The sequence below is a fragment of the Perkinsus marinus genome (assembly GCF_000006405.1).
Source record: "Perkinsus marinus ATCC 50983 genomic scaffold scf_1104296945814, whole genome shotgun sequence".
Classification (NCBI taxonomy): Eukaryota; Perkinsozoa; order Perkinsida; family Perkinsidae; genus Perkinsus; species Perkinsus marinus.
The window spans coordinates 1-1,055 of NW_003211054.1; the positions used below are offsets into that span (position 1 = coordinate 1).

The 1,055-nt window shown below is 46.1% G+C and overlaps 1 protein-coding gene across 1 annotated transcript; it reads left to right on the top strand.

Annotated features, from left to right (window-relative positions):
• Nucleotides 1–600: 600 nt before the first annotated feature.
• Nucleotides 601–1,044, top strand: Pmar_PMAR024945 (NAP, nucleosome assembly protein, putative; the record flags this gene model as incomplete). Its single annotated transcript, XM_002779690.1, has 1 exon — nt 601–1,044. A coding segment is annotated over one exon (444 nt), but the record flags the coding sequence as incomplete, so codon positions are not given.
• Between the last annotated feature and the right edge of the window lie 11 nt (nt 1,045–1,055).

The following is a 1,055-nucleotide window of genomic DNA, read 5'->3' on the forward strand; positions in this document are numbered from 1 at the left end:
GGTTGAAGTGTGGTACGCCATAATCCTTCATGGTACGCGAGTGTCGACATAATTTTTTTCAAGTATATATCTATTAGCGATGAAGAGTTTTTCCAGAGAAGAAAAGATTGAGATTCGGAAATCATTTTCCTCGCTGTAGATTCTCCAATGATTGTTCGCCATCCCAATGAAGTCAACGACTACTTGAATGACCTTGACAAGGAACGACAGCCGATGGAAAAGGAGGTTTTTTTCACATGGGAACGGGCCTATACACGTTTGCCATGGTAGATTATATTAGCCACAAAGTGAATGCTCACCAACTACACATAGAACGAACTGTTTGTTACGAACAAACTAGCCCCGCAGATGTACCTTATCGATCGATAACGGGACATCTCAAAAAGTGTCACGCGCCACGAAATTGCTTTTGTGTCATCACCGTCACTAGCGTGGGCTTCTTATGCGCGTTGTATGCATGATTGTATTTCGTGGAGCGGGTATCACTTCGTTGTGGAGTATCTTAAGGTTGAGCGCGCAGGATACAAATTAGGTTGCAATGAATGCAATCGATCTGTACTCCAACTCAGCGTTTCTACTTGTCCCTCCAAGGTTCATCTGATGTCTTCTCCCATCAACTCCACCATAATCCAGAAGCTCGATTCGCTCGACAGTGAGTACGCAGCCATTCGCCGTCAGCAGGAGATCGAGACCCGTGCTCTGGAGAAGACTTACGAGGCCAAATACCAGCCTCTCTTCTCGGAAAGGTCTAAGGTCATCGCCGAGGGTGGCGTTCCCGAGTTCTGGCTCACTGTGTTGAAGAACACTGCCAATTTTGGGCCTGAGATTGACGATCATGATAAGGAGGCTTTACAGTATTTGGTTGACATACAGGCTGAGGAGATCCCTGGTGAGAAGGAAGAGGATTTGATCGCCGGATTGAAGATTACTTTCGTGTTCAACGAGAACCCTTTTTTCGAGAACAAGTCCTTGTCGAAGACCTACCACTTCAGCGAGGTTAATGATATGCTCCGTCATGAGATCAAGTGCATTGATAGCGACACTGTGGCATGGAA